Genomic DNA, 16,522 nt, shown 5'->3' on the forward strand with positions numbered 1-16,522 from the left:
TTCCAAACATTTTCTTTTACTTGTACTAATTCATTTAATTCTACATGTTTTCCCACTTTAATGGATAAGCAAATGAAAATGTTTAATCAAAATATTGGGAAGAATAACAACAAGTGTGCTAATGCTCTAAAAATTTAGGAAATCTTCAAATACAATAATCAGAAGGAAATTCTTAGTTTCAATTTTTTATCACTATCAAGCAATAAAGAATTACAATAAAAATTAATCTTCAGCAATAAACTTTAGAAGCACAAACAAGGATTAAAAACAAAACAGAAAACTATTTTCCAAATAGCAACATAAATTAATTAATTTCTATATTATTTTGAAATGAACCTACATCGTTGTACAAAAAACATGCTCAAAAGTACTCTGGGTCACGTTGTTATTATAATCACATGATTATGATTATTTTTTCTGACTTTCCTAATACTATAATCATGCTACCAAAACTGTTACAGAACCCTGGGGTGGGGGCGGGAAACAGAATCATTTCAAGTTACTCTACTCAGATACAGTCCTGATAGCTGAATGGGACAAAAATGGACAAAAGAGAATTATTTTCCAATTCTATTCCAGCACAGACACATGCAGCAAATGAAATGTAGCAGCAAATATACTGCAGCTGTACATTCAGGGAATAATTTAGCATGACCAGGGAGAGATTAACCTGGTAAATTTAGGAAACAAATCAGCAGAATAATTCCTGTTAATAATACAAAAGGGAAAGTATATTAGATCATCTTCTTAGCTGACAATATAGCATTTGTTAAAATTTAACTTCCACCAGTGGTCAAATTTTTAAAAAATTAGAAATGATTAGAAGATGGTTCTCCTTCACACATCACGTGATTGGCAGCATCATGTTAAAGGAAGAAACACACCAGAATCAATTTCATTAAAACCATGAATGATGCAAAGATGTGTTCAGCACCACTGCTGTTTAACACAGTTCATCTTGTAGCCAGTGCATTAAGTGAAGAAATGGAAGCAAAACACAAAAGGTAGAGAGAGCTGTAGGAAAGGAAGAGAGAAAGTCATCAACATATACATACATATCAATTATATGCTCAAAACGGAAGAGACTAGAATGAGAAACTGTTAGAATGAATGAGAAGGGGCTGGGGTGGTGGCTCAGTGGTAGAGTACTCAACTAGCATGCATGAGGCACTGGGTTCGATCCTTGGCACCATATAAAAACAAACTATTGTATCCAACTAAAACTAAAGATACATAAATAAATAAATATTTTTTTTTAAAAAAGAATGAATGAGAAAATCCAGTCTGGTTGTCCAATTGGGAAGTCAGTGCACATCACAACCATAAGCAGAATAGAATGGAAAATTTTTCATTGGTTTTATGAATGGTGGCTTCATTTTTCTAGTAGCATGGATGTATTTGTTTTGTTTTTCTGTGATGCAATAGTTTACTTAGGAGAAATATTTAAAACCATAAGTGGTTAAAAATTTCTGCTTACATTTCCGTTAAGAATTTTTGGTATTATTACATTGTGATCTGACTATGCTGCCTGAACAACTACTGTATTGGTGAGATATTTTAGGTCTTCTTTGGTCCCATTATTTGGTCAACAATTTAATACGTTATATTAAATGTGACATAGTTATTAGTCTATCTAAAGAAATATGTATCTATTCTTTTAATCTGATTAGTGACAATATTTAATTTTCCATGTCTTTACTATTTTCCTTGTTTGAACAATGAAACACTAAAATAATGTGTTACCATTAACAATCGTGCTTTCATCAAATTCTTGACTTTGAATACTTTTATTTTATATTTTGATGCTGGGTTGCTTGGACCATAATGGCAACTTTAGTCAGTAGAAAGTTTAGCAGCTTTTTAAACCACAAATTCTAACCTATCTAAAATGGATCTTTTTATTTTTTATTTTTTTGCTTTATGCATAACTGATAAATAATTTCCCAGTCTTTTAATGTTGATAAGTCTGAATCACTTTTTTAATGAATGTTTTCTTAATTGATGAATACTGATCCTTCCTGACTCAGTCTCTGTTTTGTGTTTGGTTTTAAAAGGTCTTTTAAAAGGTCTTTTAAAACTTTATGTTTATCATAGCTGTTACTTCTCATCTAGTGTTTTCAATTTTATGTTATTGAGACTTTATCTTTTAATGTATAAATAAAATATTTGTATAAATATATAAACATTTATATACTATATTTATATAAATATTACTTATATAATATTTATTTATGTTTCTATTTATACATTTGTATGTATAAAATATATTTATTTTATATAGATATACATATAAATAAAACATTGATAGTAATAATTCATCATATTAATTATTTCTCATGGGTTACATGTTTTACATATCACATTTAATATGTGGCACATTTCATTGAGTAGGAATTACTTACTACAGATAAGGCAACAGAGAATCACAAAGGTTACCTTGTTCAAGGCCATATAGCCAAGGTTGGGGGATGGACCTGGGTCTGACCTCCAGAGCTCAGATTCTTAACCCCAGTTCCATTTTGTCTTCAAACATTTCTATTAAAAAAAAAATGGCTTCAAGTCCTTTTGTTTAGTAAAGAGATCATTTTTTAGTTCTTGATTTTAATAATAATTTTCAGTTTTCTTCTTGTGCTTTTATTTTCCAAATCTCCAATTCATCTGAAAATTATATATGAGAACTAAGGTACAGATATAAGATAACTGTTTAAAAATATATAGCCAAATATTAAAACATTATTCAATTTCATCTTCTTCTCATAAATGTAAAAATCTTTAAATTGCATAGGTGTGTTTCTGAACTTTCCCTTTGGATCAATGCCACATGTTTTACATGTCACCTTAGTATCACTTGGGGTCAGTTTCCTTTTATTACTCATATTTTGAAGAATGTTCTTGGCCATTCCTTCCAGTGTTTTTTCTCAATGATGGCAATATCAACTGTCCTTCTTTTTGGTACTCTTCTTTTTTATTTTTAAAATTAATGTGGAAGGGCAGTTTTTAAAAATTGTAGCCTGACATAATCTTAAACTGGAAGTCTTTTAAATTGAAAGACATTCACGAACTTCTTTCTTGGGAATATGAAACAACAATTCACCCAATTCTAAATATGTGGAGTCAAGCAAGGCATGGTGGAATCTCAGCTACTCAGGAGGCTAAGGCTGAATGATTGCAAGTTCAAGGTCAGCCGGGGTAACTTAGTGAGACCCTGTCTCAGAATAAAAAATAAAAAGGGCTGGGGGTATAGCGCAGTAGTAAAGTGCTCCTGGGGTCAATCCCAACACTGGAAGAAACAATGTGGAGTCAACTCCATGCATATATTATAAAAGAAGGAGGGAATTAAGGATGGCCACATCCTCAGGAAGGAGCTTGATTAAATTAATGGAGACCATTTGCTCTCTTTGAGGAAATACCATATCCTTCCTTTAAAGTGCAGTCTGGCAATTATATGCCTTTGTATCTGTGCTCTTCAGGGAGAGATAAGCTACATTTTGACAGCCCTGGTGTTGCTAAACCCACTGGTGAGTTGCAGAAGTCCTGCCCTGGAGATTCCTCCCCTCACTGGGGACAACATTCCTCTTTATTTGTAAAGATTCTCTTGACACACTGGGCAAACGGGAAGCCCCAAAGCCCAGTTGCAGAGGTAACTGCACTGAAGTGCAAAGTGGCCACAGATGTTTCTAATTGCTCTCTTGCTTTGTGCAGAACCCTCAGGAAAGTCATTAAGACAGGCTGGAGTAGCCTCCATCACCGAGGGACGGGAGGATTCCCTTGGGCCAAATGCAATAATCCTTGGCTGCCCGTGGCATGTTCTGATTGAACTGTGCACAGTGGCTTCGGGACAGTTGGCATAACTGGGGAAGCTGAGTTCTCCTGAAACTGAAAGAGTAGTTGTGTGAGAGGAGGAAGGGTTTCGCCTTTCAGCCTCAACTCTGGTTTCTCAAGAGCTGCTCTGGGTCTCGTGGTTTCTAATGCTTGATTGTTCCTTGTTAGCCAGCTTTACAGATTGCACTTACCTGGGTCTTATTTAGAAAGCAGTTGGAAGCCATTGGTGTAGCTGAGAAGGTACAGTCTGCAACTGGTTGTGCACCAGGTTCAGATCCCACTCAGCAGCAGGAGTCCTCGGGCAGCTTCCTGAACTCTTCTGTGCCTCAGTTTTCTTTACTGCTCATAAAGACATTCATGCCTTTCCCCCATGTTGGGTGGGAGGATTAGAATCAAAGTGTGGCCAGTACCAAGGACACAAAAGATGTCAACAGAGCCTAACTGTTGTGTTTATGCACAAGTCTGTTTTGCTATAGGTAGGCACAGGTTTTCCTGCAACTCCAGGAGTTTCCAAGAACATGGAACATGGATTGCCCAATCTGGGAGTCTCAGGAAACCAGAGTTGGTTGCCACATTGTGGGGGAAATGACTGCCACTGAAGTCCTGGTAATTTAGAGTGGGGATGGCAGGGAACATGTGCTCCTAGGTCTGTTCCATCACTGGTGGGTCCTGCCTCTCCTGCTTCTGGGTGAGCTGCAGCTTCAGAAGGTTCACTGCACAATCTCCCAAGGTGCCCAAATCCAGCAGAGCTGACAGGGGAGATGGCACCTGGGTGATCTCATCAGTGGCAAGGTTTCCCACAATTCTCTCTTTCTACGAAATGAAAGCATCATCTATGTGACAGTGAACTACCTCATAGCCTCAGAGTCTGTTCCATGAAAACAATTTCACACTCGTTGGTGAATTTTTGAGGATTCCTTTGAAGGCATGGGTATTTTCATTAGAATGTAACAGTCTGCAAAGCCAAAAGAGCAAGCAACTACTTTGAACAAAGGAAAACTACATTGGCCTAAATCCAGATTCAAAGAAAAGGGCTCAGGGGACAGCGTGTTGGCTCGGAAGGAGACACAGAGAAGGACTTCATCAGGAACAAGATTGTTTGAGAAATGATTTTCAGGAGATTCTTGGAAGGCTGTGGGAAAATGAGAAAGGTTTTTCTTGTCCAGGATGTTACTGGACAAAGTTCTGGAATAAATAGGAAAAGAGAAATAAAGAGGGCTAGGGTTGAGACCTTTGAGATTACTTCAACAGTTCCCTTAATTTATGGTTTTAATAACCTTTCAGTGTCATTTACAGGTCAATAGCTTCAAGTTTAAACAACAGCTTGAATTACATCAGCACCAACAGTGTGGTTTTGTTAGTTTTTCTTTAAAACCCAAACTCCTGAATGCTCCCAATCTTGGCTACACTGATGGATAGAAGGAGGTGATGCCAAAATCCTACAGGCCACCAGAGTCCCAGCCAAGTCCATGCCACACACTGTGTCACCCGCCCACCCTCTGGCGTCTTTTCTGAAGACACTCAATCTCACCAGCAGCCTCTTTCCAGGGCTTTCCTGCAGCTTGAGAGAAAGAAAGGCTTTGGAGTCCCACACCAGTTTACACTTGACCTTGCTGTTTCCTATCTGTGTCTCCTTGGATCAGTCAGTCAGCGTCTCTGAGCCTCTTGTACAGAGCACTTGCCTCTCCTGCAGTTGTGGTGAAAATAAAATGAGAGGGAAGCACAGCCAGATGAGCCTGCGATAGAGTGAGCCCCTGGCACCCCAGGGCTTTTGCTCTCCATTCTGAGTTGATGCTTTGCATCTATTCAGCCTTACATAATTGCCTGCCATTTTTTGTCCTTGTCCTGTGCCCCAGTGGAATTATAAGCACCCTGAGGTACAGGAATCTCCTAGAAAGCTTACCATGATGCTGGGCACATATCAAGTACCCACCCCACCCCTCCAAATTTTGATTTAACAAACTACATCACCTTTAAGCAACGTATTAATGGCTATATAATTCTAAAAGATATAGAAAAGGGAATGAACCAGATACAAATAAATGGGGTAATGTATTATAGTATGTTCAATTAGTAGACCATGGTGTGGAAACCAAAATCATGTTTTTAAAGAGTTCTCAATGAAGTGGCTCGTGATAGATTGTTTAATGAAAAGGGCAGAATGTGTAACTGTTTACTCTGTACATGACTGATATGGAAATGTGTGTTAGCCAAGAAGGATAGACAGGAAGCACATGCATCAATGTATTAGTAACGGTTATATCAAGGAGGTGGAATTGTTTTATATTCTTCTTCTTGTTGTCTATTCAAATGATCTACAATGAGCCTGTATTACTTTGCAATCAAGGAAAAAAGCCTCATAATTCTTTGGTATGGAACACAGGGGGGATTTCCGATTATAAAATGAGTTTCCTAAGAATGCTGTAGGGAGATAGATATTGATGGCCACGTTGCTGCTGCACCTTCCCGTGTAGAACCTGTGTGGCTTGTGTTATCCCATTTACATGTATGCTCACCTCGAGGTTAAAGAGACATGAAGGGAGAAAGGGATTCCCACAGGACTGGGCCACTTATCTATAAGTCCCTGGTCATATAGATTTTAAGTTCTGAAGTGGGGGCTCCTGGCTTATTCCATCACCAGGGACAGGGGGGATCTTGATCTCTAGCATACTCCTTGGCGGTCGCTGGTGAATGGCAGTGAGGTAGCTGTCAGGACCCCTCACCCAGGGCAGAGGACCCTTGCAAATGCTCCCACAGTCGTCTGTGCCCTGACAGAAGCCTGAACAAAGTGGTTCAGACTCCAGGTGGCATGTTGCCACCTGCAAGCCCTGAGATTCTGAGAAAAATGTGGACCTACTCAAAGAACCATCTGGAGAATGGAAGACATGACCTCACCTCACTGCTGGGAACTGAATGTGTGTCCCCCAAATTTATGTGTTGAAATCGTAACCCTTAAAGTGATGGTATTAGGAATTGGGGCCTTTGAGAGGGAATTAGGTCATGAGGGCAGGTCTCTCAGGAATGGAGTTGGTGCCCTTACACAATCCCTCACCCTGAACTCTCCTCCTTTTTCTATCCTAAGAGGACAGTAAAGAAGGTGGCAGGCAACTATCCAGAAGAGGCCCTGGCCTGACCGTGCTGGCACCCTGGTCTCCAACTTCCAGCTTCTCAAACTCTGAGAATCAATTTTTCATTTGTTTTGTTTTCTATGGGGGATTCAACCAGGTCCTGCTAGCCAAGCCTTCTACCGCTGAGCCCCACCCCCAGCCCTTTTCTATTTTGAAAGCTGGTCTTGCTAGATTGCCCAGCCGGGCCTTGAACTTGTGATCCTCCTGGGCCTCCCAAGTACCTGAGATTGCATGCATGGACTAGAACAGGCTTCTGTTTTTGTAAGCCACACAGTCTGGTGTTCTCTTGTAACCAACTTAGATACCCACCAGGATATCGTGAAGATCCAATGTCATCAGGCTTGTTGTTCACCTCCTGCCTTGACCCACAGAAGAAAACCATGATTGTAACTCCTGTTAAACCAGTGTCGTTTTGAAAAAAGAAGCACAGGCTTTGGCCCCAAAGACCCAGGCTGAAATCCCACTTCACCCTTTTCTATCTGTGTGGTGAATGGCCCCTAACCCTCCTGAGCACTGGTCTTCACATCTGTAGCATGGGGCCCATGTCTGCTTCCAAATGTGGTTTTAAAGGGCAGAGAGCATGACTGTAGGGAGTACGGTCACCAACAGCAGCTGGGCAGGTAAAGTGAACGGGAGGGGTGGGCTGAGTGTGGTGGGCAGGTGAGCCCCTAAGCCGTCAGCTGTGACAGAGCACCGGCCGACTTCACCATCCAGGGATTTGGAAGAGCAAGTCTGTTGTCCATTTTGACATTTTAAGATAAGCAAGAAAATTTTTCTAGAAAATTCATTAGTTTTTTAACTTTGAAAATTAGTGAGAAAGTTTCTGGGCCATGTTGTGGAGGCCATTGGTGGTTGACTGGATCCTGACGGCTTTCCGAACCCTTTGCCGCAGGATGTTGCAGGAGGCAGTGTATTTCCCCATCCCACTGGTGTTGGGTGTGTCTGTGTGACTTGCATTGGCCAATGGCTCAGTGTGAGCAGGTGTGTATGTGTGTGTGCGTGAGTGTGTGTGTGTGTGTGTGTATGTGTGTGTGTGAGTGTGTGTGATTTTTTTCTGGCTTCTTTTCCTCCGGTTACCCACTAGGGTGAGTGCACGCCCTGGGGTGTCATTGTCCCAGAAGCAGTCATGAGATGCAGACCAGAGGCAGCTCTGCTCCAGCTGATCCAGTCTCATTAGTGAGAAAAAGGAAATGTGAAGATCATTAGACTTGTTGTCCACCTTCTCTCTTGACCCACAGAAGAAAACCACAGGCCACTGATATTTTGAGATTATTGCAAAGCAAAACCCAACTCATGTGGCACCCTTGGGTGCTTGGTTTGAGACAACCAAGGCGAAGCAGGTGACTGGTGCATATATGTGCTTGATAATGATGGGCCCTGTGATCGTTCTGATCCTGACAAGTCTTATGGGATTTATAGTAGAAGTTAGGCTTGGTTCACTCTCTGGTCAAATGTTTGTTTTGTGCTGACCTCTGAGAAACTTGAATTCATCCACCTCTGTCTACGAGTTAAGTATCCCTTATTCAGAGGTCAATAAGTGCCTGTGTCCCTGAAGAATGCTGTTTTTAAGTCCTTTGGGTATAGACCCAGGAGAGTAATAGCTGGGTCACATGGTGTTTCCATTCCAAGTTTTCCAAGGATATAGCAGCACAATTCACAATAGCTAAACTGTGGAACCAACCAAGATGCCCTTCAGTAGATGAATGGATTAAAAAATGTGGTGTATATACACAATGGAATATTACTCAGCAATAAAAGAGAATAAAATCATTGCATTTGCAGGTAAATGGATGCAGTTGGAGAAGATAATGCTAAGTGAAGTTAGCCAATCCCCCCAAAAACAAATGGTGAATGCTTTCTCTCATATAAGCTGACTGACTCATAGTGGGGTAAGGAGAGGGAGCATGGGAGGAATTGACGAACTCTAGGTAGAGCAGAGGGGTGGGAGGGGAAGGGAGGGGGCAGGGGGTTAGCAATGATGGAGCAATGAAATGGACATTATTATCCAAAGTACATGTATGAAGACATGAATTGGTGTGAACATACTTTATATACAAACAGAGGTATGAAAAATTGTGCTCTATATGTGTAATAAGAATTGTGATGCATTCCACTTCATACTTTTAAAAAATAAAAGCAATTTTAAAAAAGAATAAAAGAAGTGCTTGGAAAAAGAAGTGCCTCTAAAGTTTTTTTTTTTTTCCAAATTTTGGAATATTTGCTTACACATAATAAAAGTGAGATATTTTAAGGATTGGACACAAGTCTAAATACAAGAACTCATTTATGTTTCATACAACCTTATACACATAGCCGGAAGGCAGTTTCATACAGTGTTTTTAGTGTACCTGCATATTTTCTTGTTTTGTATTGGAGATTGAACCCAGCATTGCTTTACCACTGAGCTACAGCCCCGGCCTTTTTATTTTGGTCTCACAAAGTTGCTGAGGGCCTTGCTAACTTGCTGAGGCTGGCCTTGAACTTGCAGTCCTCCTGCCTCAGCCTCCCGGTTTCTGGGATTACAGGCGTGCACCCTGGCTCCTGGCAGTGCTCCTGCACCTTGACTGTGGCCCATCCCATGAGGTCAGGGTGAAATTTTCCACTGTGGATCATATCAGTGTTCAGAACATTTTGGATTTGGGAATATTTTGGATTTAGATTTTAAGCTAAGGATATACAACCTGTATATCTACAGGAATTAATGTCACCCCCAAGTTCTACCATGGAGTTACAAACTATTTGCTACTTCATGGGACAGTGTGTAATAAACAGTGGTTTCATGATTTCTTCCTTGAGAAATTCTGAGTCTATCTTCTTTATCAAGATGTAGGATGGGGTTAGATATCATTGATTAAAATGATGACACCTCTCAGAATTAGTAAAGTCTAGTGGGATGGTGAGGGGAATTCTGCAACAGCAATATAACTTGTAAGGAAAATGCAAAGGGACACTAAAGAACCAAGTCCCCTGGAACCCAGATGGACAATTGACCATAACCGGAGATGCTGAGATGTCTCAGAGGTTGTAGAATCAAGATTTTTTAAAGACAAATAGCTTTGGTTACATGAAAAAATGTGGAGCAGCATCATAACAGGGGAAAGCAGAATCAAAAGCAAATGAGCCATGAGCCCTTGGTGTTTCAGGAAATAAGGAGGAGTACAGGAGAGAGAGAATCAGGTGTGAGTGGAGAGGGGCTGAAGATCAGACTGAAGGGTAAACTGAGGCCAGGTGTAAATCGCCGTGGAGGTTGTAAAGGTTTTGTTCTAAAGATGGTGGACATCGATTCCTCCATTTCCAATGTGCACGTGCCACTTACCATCCACAAGTCTCCCTTGGTGCCTTAAATCCAGGATGACCAGTGACTGTCTCTGTCACTGTCATGGGCAATGGATAGAAATGACTCAGTGCCAGTTCTGGACAATGGCGATTTATATTTCCTCTGTCCTGGGATGCTCTTTCTTGGGACACTGCCTCTCAAAACCCGTCATTTGTGAGAACTCCCCAGAGGGGCTATAAAACACTCCAGTCACCAATCCTGGCTGAGCTACCACCCAGTACCCAGCCCTGTGAGTGCTCCATCTCGAATGTTCGACTCAGTCAGTGATGACTTAGTCTGATGATTCTGCCTGGCACCTGCCACTCTAAAGTGCATACCACCCAGCAAAGGTCTTGGAAGATCAAATCAGAATGGTGAATCATCCTCTGGGGTTATTAAGTTTCGGATTGACTTGCTGTACCACAATAGACAGCCAGAACAGGTGTTAAATAAATTGTCCTTGCTATCACCTATAATAATTGCTTATATGAGTTACTTTGAAGAATTGATAAAAGAAAACTTAAAATGGTGAGGCGGAGTGCAGGAAAAACTGGAAAGGCTCTCAGAAGGACACTAGTGAGAAAGACGTCAGGCAGCAGTTTCCATATATTTCCTGTGGTTCTCTTCCTACTGGGCTCACATTTTCCCCCAAGAGCTGTGCTAGGGAGGCGAAGTGATGTTCTAGAAAAAAAAAAATGAAGCTATGAGTCAAGGGATATATAGAATCACATCCCAACGGTGTCACCCAGAGTAAACATAACTAGGGGTGATCACTCAGTGGAGTTGACTCTCAGTTTCTGCCTAGATGTCCTTTGTGGAGCCAGATGTCCATCCCAAGATGCTGTGGCTGTTGGCATTTAGTTGGCTCCTGCCCTGCAGAACATCCCTCAGCTGTTCAAAATGTGGCCATTTTGCTTTGGGGCTATAACCCCCTCACCCACCTCTTAATGGTCCCCAGCCAATGATGATTGGTTACAGGTGCGCAAAAGTGGGTCTCTAGCACAGGAGGGATGACTGTGCAGAAGGTCAGTGCTCCAAAGCCCTCTCCCGTGGATCAGGCCCAGGAATAGATTACGGAGGTCCACAGCTTTTCTTGTCTCCCATCTCCTTCTTTTCCTGCCTTCCCCACTCCCTAAAGGCTCTTCTCCAGAGAAAATTACCCTAACAAATCCCATGCCCTCAAATCTCAGACTTGTGCTCTGCTTCTAGGGATCCTACCGTTATGACAAATCATCTCCCTCCATTTCTCTTTTCCAAATGCTTTTCTCCAAAATTTACTGAGAGAATAACTTGACTTGCTTAGCACTCAATAAACAATAAATGATAACAGATTTTCTTTTTCATCTTTCTCATTCATACAAAGTAGAAAAATATGAGGAATGTTCTTTAAGCGTCAAAGATCCTCAAGTGAATTTTCTATACTCTGATTAGGAACCTTTCAGAATTACAAACCAGAGAGACCTTGGCTTTTTAAAATGTGGGATATTAATGATTATTGGAACAAGTTATTATAAGAATCATTGGAAATAAAGTCTAGGAGCTTGACGGGAGTTCTCTAGTGCAGAGTGAGCACCTGGGAGGGGGAAGCTGCTGCCTTTCCATCCGACTCCAGTCCACACCCCTCTACGCTTCCCATCACTGTGCCTTCAGTGGGCAGTGCTCATGGCAGAGAGGGCACCTCTGTGTCTGCCCCAGAAACCACAGTGGGTAAGGAAAGGAACCATGCTTTACAAATGCTGGCACCTCGGTTTCAGGCTTCCCAGTCTCCAGGAACTGTGGTGAGGAAATTTTCCTGAATCGCCCCGTCTGTGGGATTCTGTTATCAGGACACAAAACTAAGGCTGGCTTCCCTGCTCAGGGCCGCCTGTCCTCTGCCCCCAGGTGTAAAACCCAGGCAGGCTGCTTTCCAGGGTCTCTCAGCTGCAGTGAAGTGGGGCATGCATGATCAAGACTCCATCTGCCCTGGGCAGCTTTGCTGAGTCTTGGAGGATGGGCTGGCATGGGTCCTAGGCTTCTGTTTTCCCTTGCTGCCTGTCTGTAAGCAACAAATCCATTTCATGTAACTCGTTGCACCTAAGTGTGTTCTGTCTCCCCGGCCTCAGACAAATCAGTAGCCAGGGCACAGTAGACCTGCTTCACACAGCTTTTATGATTCCACTCTATTTGGAGTCCAGACCATAAATCTAAGGTCAACACTCTTGGTAATTGTGAGCAGATTGACACACACACACACACACACACACACACACACACAAATTGCCAGATTCACTTACTTAGGTCATTAACACAGTTTATTATTGGCACATTACCAGTAAAGCATACATAAAATACAGCTGTTTTGTAACACACGGAGCCACTGTGTCTTTACATGTGTGGAGGAACATATTAATAGGCAAATGGAAAAATTAGTTCTCTTATAAAGTTTCACATAAATACACTGGAATAGTCCAAAATGAAAAGTCCCCATAAAAGAACCAGGTGAGGGCTTTACAAAATATCATACAAGAAATATACTATGAAAAGGAAGAACAGTCAACTCAGATACAATTTAAAAAAAAAACACAAAAAGTTTTAGATTTATTAAACTGCCCACAAAATTAATGGATTACATGGCTTGAAAATATTTGGATCAACAGCAACTTTACAAACGCATACATTTTTTTTTTTTCAGGGTCCAATTGTCTTTCTTTACATAAAAAAAAAAATCTGCCTGGTGTCTTTGATGATAACAAGACATTTCTTGTTTCAGCTCTTGGGCTAAATCGAACCAACTCAGACTCAAGAACCAATCGGCATCAGTTTGACCATTAAGTTACCTGGCTGGACCCTCTTGGCTGTTGCTCAATGGGAGAAAGAGGCGAAGGAAAAGAAAAATAAGGGTACATTTTAATTACTTTCCAAAAGCTGATTTTTTTCTTTTCGTTTTTTACTGAAACAAGAAACTCTCAAATGCAAGTCAAAAAGCAGAAAATATTTTACAATATTAAAAAGTCACCTGTAGTTAGGTTCGGCATATTAATGAGATCCTGAGCACTGAGCACGCATGGGCAGCATGGCCTTCGCTGGATGCATGAAAAGGAAATTCAACACAAACACGCTGATAAAACTGTGCCAGGAGATGCGCTAGTGTTTTCTCTCGTTTTAATTACCATCAGTGCCAGTATCTGTATTTCCCGTGAAGCCCTCCAAGGAAGGGTCATGGAAGCTTTATTTGGAACGATCCTCTCAATTAAAAAAGAAAAAAAAAAATGCAAAAGAAAGAAGAACCAGATCGTAGTGGTTTAGAAATAGATATTTGCATGGGAAAGTTTTTTTATTTCTCCTCCTTCCTCTCCTGAAAGTAAAGGTCTGCGATTGGAATGGCACCCCCCAGGCCTATGGATCTGGTGCCGTGGGTCATCTTACTGGGAAGCCTGGGGCGGGGGGTTTTCTGATTTGGTCTCTTGCGTGGCGGGAGGTTTACTGTTCCATGGGCTGTTGTTCCCCAGGGCGGGTGAATTGTTGAAGTCCTCTTCGTCGTCCATGCCGTTGGCCGCATCAAACTGCGTGTTTTCTAATCTAGTGATTAGCCTTTCGTCCTCGTCCCCAAACTCACCTCCCATCAGAGTTGGCTCTCCTACCACCATCACATCCTGTGAATAGCAGCTGACATTATTACAGGGAAACCTTGGGAGAGAGAGAAGCTCAGCTTAAAATAATAGTGGGAGGAGCTGGGAACCTAGGACACAACGGGGCCAAGTCTCAATGTCGGGGGCCGAGACGCATATTGGATTTCTACAGGAAATAAACATCGCCTCCTGACGTGTAACAACCACGCGAGTTTATGTCCTTAGTGCGCAGCCTGACACCGGAGAACGAGCAATGCTAGCAATCTGCAGAAATAAAAAAATGGATTTTTCAAAATTAAAAAAATCCACGCTTTGAACTTGCTGACTCTGGGGACTTTGGAGAGGGCTGTGGAACCTTCTGCTGGGTGCTTTTTCAATACCTCCAAAAATCGCCACTTTTATGGAGGGCCCGTGGGTGGCTTTGGAGACTAGTGGCGAATAGGGACGCGTCGGAAGGTGCGATTCTGCAATAGTCACACACTCGGTTTTCTCTGTCCCAAGGATGGCATACATTTTAATTGAAGACAGAATCTCTCTTTTCTCTACTCAGCTAGGCCCTTTTATGCAGCCAATATCCTTGACATTCTGCTACTTAATTATGGTAATTAATTTAGGTAAAGTTTTCGATAAAAACAATGTTCACACTGATTTGACAATTTGCATAGCTAATTAAGTCATTAGCAAAAACCTGCTGATTGCCAACAAGCCCTGAATTTACCATCTGTTATTTCATGGTGCCTGTCACCTAGCCCCACACAGACAACCCTGCTACCAATCTGGGCAGTCAAGAGAACCAGTCTGTCCAGCTGGTACCATAAAAGGAAGATGAAGAGAGCTAATTATAATTACACTGATGAAGCCAGTAGTCATCAGAAATGGAAATGGCCAAGAAGAATCCATCTAATCACTCCTTTAAGTACAAATTGTCCTTCCATGCAAACAAGAAGCCACCTACTGTAGCTGGGAGCCCTGCAGAGGCCACAGCTAGAGAAGCCCAGGGACGGAGCTTGGTACAAGGGACGCACACACAGGCACAGCTCCGGCCTTTTTGTTCAAAGAGGGCCATATGTGTTGATGGGCAGCCTGGCTGTGGGACAGGACACCTGCCGGGTAGATTCTTCTGGACAGGTGCTGAGCAATATTTTACTTAAAAGTTCAGTGACTTCAGGAGCTGAAACTACTGCTCTGGCTTCCTAGGGCCAGAAAAAACAGGTCTGGGCCAGAATGTGGGCAGAGTCTCCTGGAAAGGAGGCTACATCCATCAGCTGCTTGGACAACTGCACAAAAGTTCTTTCCCCTGAGGCTTTGCCAAAAGAAGGCGTCCCTGGGTGGTTTAGTGGAATGCTGTCTGTGCTCAGAAGGGCCAGGGGGATCCTTGGATCTCCCTCAGAATTCTGAAGCTGCCCAATGAACAAATCTCTGAATCCCCACCTGGCCTTTGGGATAAAAACCCTTGCTTCTAGTTTTATTTTAGTTATTTATTCCCCCACTCCTTTGAATTAGGTGAGATAATCCATAGATTTCCAAACTGTGTTTTCTGACTAGTTGCTCCTCCAAGTTGATAAAAAGACATATCCCTGATGGAGGACGTGCGAAAATGTGAACTGGGTCAACTCAGCAGTAAAGGTGCTGGCAGGATATTGAGCTGGGTGCTTCGAAGAACATATTTGCTAGGCAACGAAGAGCCGGAAATGACACTGACATGGAAGGAGACTCGGGAGGACTTAAGATGAGATGCAAAACAGACACAGTCTCTCTGACTGGCAAGAATGACAATGGGATTTTGGATGGATTGTGGCCACCACACAGACGTGTGGACATGACTCAGTTATCTGGGCAGCTGCCATATGACCTGGGGGTGTTCAGGATAAAAAAAAGTGTTACTTAGTTATAGGCCATTGGGAGGCTGCACTTATGACCGGGAACAAAGGTAGGCAGGAAGGGTAGAGCAAGACTGGCCAGAGCTCAGCAGGAGGGTTAATCTATTTTCTTGACTGGATGCAGAGCACTTGAAGGTCTTGGAAAACTCATGCATTAGGTGTCACCAGGCAGGGGAAGGGTGTTAGAACCAACCACAGGGATCTGCCTTGGGATTGACTCCAAGGTCATCTAGAGGGGCTGGGAGGAAGGATGCATGATTTGAAAAACAGGAGGAAAAAACAAGAAGCAGCCGACTTAAGCGTGACTTTAGAAGAAAAGTCCCCAGCACCCCAGATGCAATCCTTCTATTAGAAAACGACCATCATGCAAGAAAAGTTCTATGAAAGTAGTGGTTCAAATCACTTCAAATGGGGTGACATAGGACTGGGGGTGGGGGCAGTGAATCTTTTTTAGTTTTGTAGGAACAATTGGGAAAGATGGCCAGGCATAGGCATTTTTAGGCATTCTAAGCTCTAGAGATATGCCACATTTACTTTACTGATTATAAAAGAAATATAGTCTAAGGTCAGATATATAATCGTGTGTGTATGTGTGTATGTGTGTGTGTGTGTGTATGTGTGTGTGTGTGTGTGTGTATGTGGTATTTGCATGACTGACAGGTGAAAAGCTGTAAAAAGACTGAGAAGGCTGAGGACTTCATATGCACACAGACACTTGAGATCACTTACAAAATTATATGCACATTTCTACTTGCTTCTTTTGAGCCT

General features: G+C 42.0%; 1 protein-coding gene across 10 annotated transcripts in view; it reads right to left on the bottom strand.

Moving 5' to 3' along the window:
- Nucleotides 1–12,535: 12,535 nt before the first annotated feature.
- The window catches only part of Ldb2 (LIM domain binding 2), a 339,430-nt gene continuing 335,443 nt past the window's right edge, over nucleotides 12,536–16,522 (bottom strand). For 5 of the 10 annotated variants that reach the window (XM_076865392.1, XM_076865393.2, XM_076865389.2 and 2 more), the window contains one exon: nucleotides 13,810–14,138. Coding sequence is in view for 6 of the 10 variants with exons in the window: in XM_076865395.1 (XP_076721510.1) it covers nucleotides 14,088–14,138 (51 nt within the window). In the remaining 4 variants the exon portion in view is untranslated. Of the gene's footprint in view, nucleotides 14,139–16,522 lie in introns of all 10 variants that reach the window. The other 5 variants (XM_076865388.2, XM_076865386.2, XM_076865387.2 and 2 more) reach the window with 2 other exon arrangements.

The sequence above is a fragment of the Callospermophilus lateralis genome, chromosome 8 (genome assembly GCF_048772815.1).
Source record: "Callospermophilus lateralis isolate mCalLat2 chromosome 8, mCalLat2.hap1, whole genome shotgun sequence".
Taxonomy (NCBI): Eukaryota; Metazoa; Chordata; class Mammalia; order Rodentia; family Sciuridae; genus Callospermophilus; species Callospermophilus lateralis.